At 38.3% G+C, this 3,323-nt stretch overlaps 1 protein-coding gene across 1 annotated transcript in view; it reads left to right on the top strand.

Annotated features, from left to right (window-relative positions):
- Positions 1–271: 271 nt before the first annotated feature.
- Positions 272–3,323, top strand: part of OSBPL10 (oxysterol binding protein like 10) — a 115,093-nt gene continuing 112,041 nt past the window's right edge. The window contains exon 1 of the mRNA XM_009288654.2: positions 272–318. Coding sequence (XP_009286929.1) covers positions 272–318 — 47 coding nt within the window. The remainder of the gene's footprint in view (positions 319–3,323) is intronic.

The raw sequence follows: 3,323 nt of genomic DNA, 5'->3' as shown, positions 1-3,323 counted from the left end.
CTTCCTTCACTTTTTGCTGTTGAAACTTTTTCCCTGTAAGTATCATTAATGCTCACTTGAAAAAAAGAAAACGAATGAAAAAAAGGTAAAAAAATAATCTCTTTAAATGTATATCCCTAATTTCTTTGTAGGAAAATTAGAACTTTCAGTTAAGATGCACTTTGTCTTTGTTTAATTAGTGGTTGATTAAACCTAACTGGTTTAATCACAAACTGGTTGGTTTAGTTTGAATAGCTTTTGCTCTTGCCTCTAAACCAGCTCTGTTGGGAGAATGAAGGCTGTTCGAACAGTGAAAGTCAGAGAAAGAATTTTAACAAGGTAAGAGGGAGGCTGAGAAATCCATCGTTCTCTGCCTTTCAGTAATGCTTACAAGAAACATTTGGAGGAAGACAACTTTGAACCTGAAATTGAAAAGGATGGTTTTGTGGTTAAGGAATTGGTTTGCACTGGAGATGTAGATTCTGGTTGGAGAACTGCCATGGACATTTCTCTTGTATCCAGGCAGGTAACCCAAGTTCTTTGTTCCTCAGCTGCTTGTGTCACATGGTGTCAGGGCTGCTTATGCCTATGCAGAGGATAAATTTATATGACGCTTAATAATCTAATGCATAAGATGCTTGATGATAATGTAAGAAAAAAAATCTGTTTAAAACGAATGAGACTCGGGCATTTTCACTCAGGCAGTATATTTGGCATTTGCAAGTGCACTTCAGAGCTGAGCAGCAGTCTTGTACCAGAGGGAATGAAGTGACAGACAAAATAAGAGCATGGTCTTCCTTTCACCCAGATGTCACACTTAGCTTTCAGACAGTGAAAAGAAGTGGCAGTTGGCACTAACACTGAAGCACTTACTTACCCTTAGCTGGGTTTTGTTATTACTAGCTCATTTTGCTGCTGGCTTTTTGAATGGTGATTTCTGTGCTTAGCAACGCAATGATAAATGTAGTTAGAGGGAGCACACATACACTTGCTGGCTCGTTTAAAAAAATGCACCAGGTTATGAATACTGATTTTGTTCATGTAGGAGAAGTGACAGTAAGCTGTTAAACTAAGTAATGTATCTGGAATCTTTTTATGAGTATATAAGAAAAGTATTCAAAAGATTTCCCCAGTCATTTTATATTTAAAAACAATTGTTTAATAATAAGAATGTATTTGGGCTTTAGCTTCTCCTAATATTCTTACTTTGTTCTTTATGATGTATTTAAAAGGCTGACCCTTCTAAGTAAATAGGATGTTAAAAATTGCCATAATACTGGTTTTTAATGTAAAATTATATTTGTTAAATATGTACTATAATGAATGATGAAACAAAAAGTATTGAATTTGGTTCAACTAAAAATGCTGACTATTCTTGGTCCTAATACACTTCCACAACTTTATTTTCAAGGATCTTGTCATTGTGCTTTAGATTTTGTAGGCTTTTGTGGATATCTTAGCGAGATGTCTGATTACTTTTTGGAACCTAATCCAGGGAGGCAAAGTTTGCTTAGTATTTAACTGTTGCATATAAAAATGTTTCAATAAATGCTGTCTAAATGCTACTGCACTTCTCTTTCCAAGACGGCATTTAATTAGGAGGTAATTTAAAGTTGAAGAATGTAGGTCCTTAACTACCCAGTTCTGTAGCACAGGCCATAGAATTTGTCATGGTTTCTGTTCCACCTAGACTTGTGTTTCTCTTTGGATATATATCTTGAGAATTTTTCTTCCAGTGATAGCGGATTCTTCACCATAGCTATGGGAACAATTTGCCTAGCTTTAATCACTACTTAAAAAATTGCCTGTTGTTCTTAATACATGTCAGCCTTTGACTTTTCACTGAATCTCATTATCCTGGTTGTGTATGAGACTGAAGATACCTCTTATCAAATTGAATTTCTATGTGCAGTCTTTTTGAGCAGGCTAGGTTATCTTTTGTCTGTATTTGGAGTATCTAGACCAATGGAGTTTTCTTGCTGCAAGTCAGATCTCCCAGTAATTTTAATAATTTATGATAGTTCTGATTATTATTTGGTATTTCAATGTTTTTCTTCACATGTGGACACCAGAACTATGTACAGTTTCAGCTGTGGTTGCACTGGGGATCAAATACAGGGGTAATGCATCCCATTTCCTCCAACTCAATATTCCCTGCTTAAAACATTCAAAGACCATTAGCTTTTTAGGTTTCCATCATTATTTTTTGAAAACTAGGTTGTTAATTTTGCCTCGTAAGTTTAACTGTTAGTCTAACTACACACAACACTGAGACCTCATATTCCTTGGTGCTGCCTGGGTTCTCCAGACAGGTATCTTCATACCCACACTCTTGTTACTTCCTACTTGCTTTGCTTAAGCAGTCTGTGGCGCAACACCCTGGTGCGTGTTACGCCGTTTTCTCCTGATATCCGGTATACTTCTTGATCCAGTAACATATGGCATAGTACTACCAAAATGAGTGCCAGAAGTCTCAAAATGAAGAGTAGCACTTAACAATCCTTTTTTGGATGGGAAGGTGATGAAAAGGAGTGCTGTGGGAGTTGTCTCCCTGCAGTATGCTCTCTCCACGGTTAGCATGTTTTTGCATATCCCCAGTGATACTTCTTGGGCTTTCTCATGGTGTGTGTATGCCCTGTTTTTGAGGGGGTAAAAATAGTAGTTAATTATATGTTTACAGAAGACAATAATTTTAAAATATAGTTGAGGAAGCTAATTATTAGTTGGAAGAATTACTTGGACAAAATAATCAGTAGATTTTCCTTACCCTGAATTTTTATGAGTCAGTGCTTTTCCAGGTAAATCCTCTGTCTTGTAATTATGACTTTTTTGTCACTAAATGTATGATTTTACTTTGACAGTATTGGAATGCATGTTGTTTGCTGATGATAGCTTATTTTTGTTATCAGCAATCTTTATGGAAATTTTTTTTCCCAACTAAGTCATTGCTAAACATTCCTGCACTTGGGTCACAGCGACCCCATGCAATGCTACAGGCTTGGGGAAGAGTGGCTGGAAAGTTGCCTGGCAGAAGAGGATCTGGGGGTGTTGGTCGACAGCTGGCTGAATATGAGCCGGCAGTGTGCCCAGGTGTCCAAGAAGGCCAATGGCATCCTGGCCTGTATCAGAAATAGTGTGGCCAGCAGGAGTAGGGAAGTGATTGTCCCCCTGTACTCAGCACTGGTGAGGCCGCACCTCGAATACTGTGTTCAGTGTTGGGCCCCCTCACTACAAGAAGGACGTTGAGGTGCTGGAGCGTGTCCAAAGAAGGGCAACGAAGCTGGTGAAGAGTCTGGAGAACAAGTCTGATGAGGAGCGGCTGAGGGAACTGGGGCTGTTTAGCC

The sequence above is a fragment of the Aptenodytes forsteri genome, unplaced genomic scaffold (genome assembly GCF_000699145.1).
Source record: "Aptenodytes forsteri isolate BGI_AS27 unplaced genomic scaffold, ASM69914v1 Scaffold9, whole genome shotgun sequence".
NCBI classification, from domain to species: Eukaryota; Metazoa; Chordata; class Aves; order Sphenisciformes; family Spheniscidae; genus Aptenodytes; species Aptenodytes forsteri.
The sequence above is the reverse complement of the archived record's forward strand: the minus strand, read 5'-3'. Positions and strand labels throughout refer to the sequence as shown.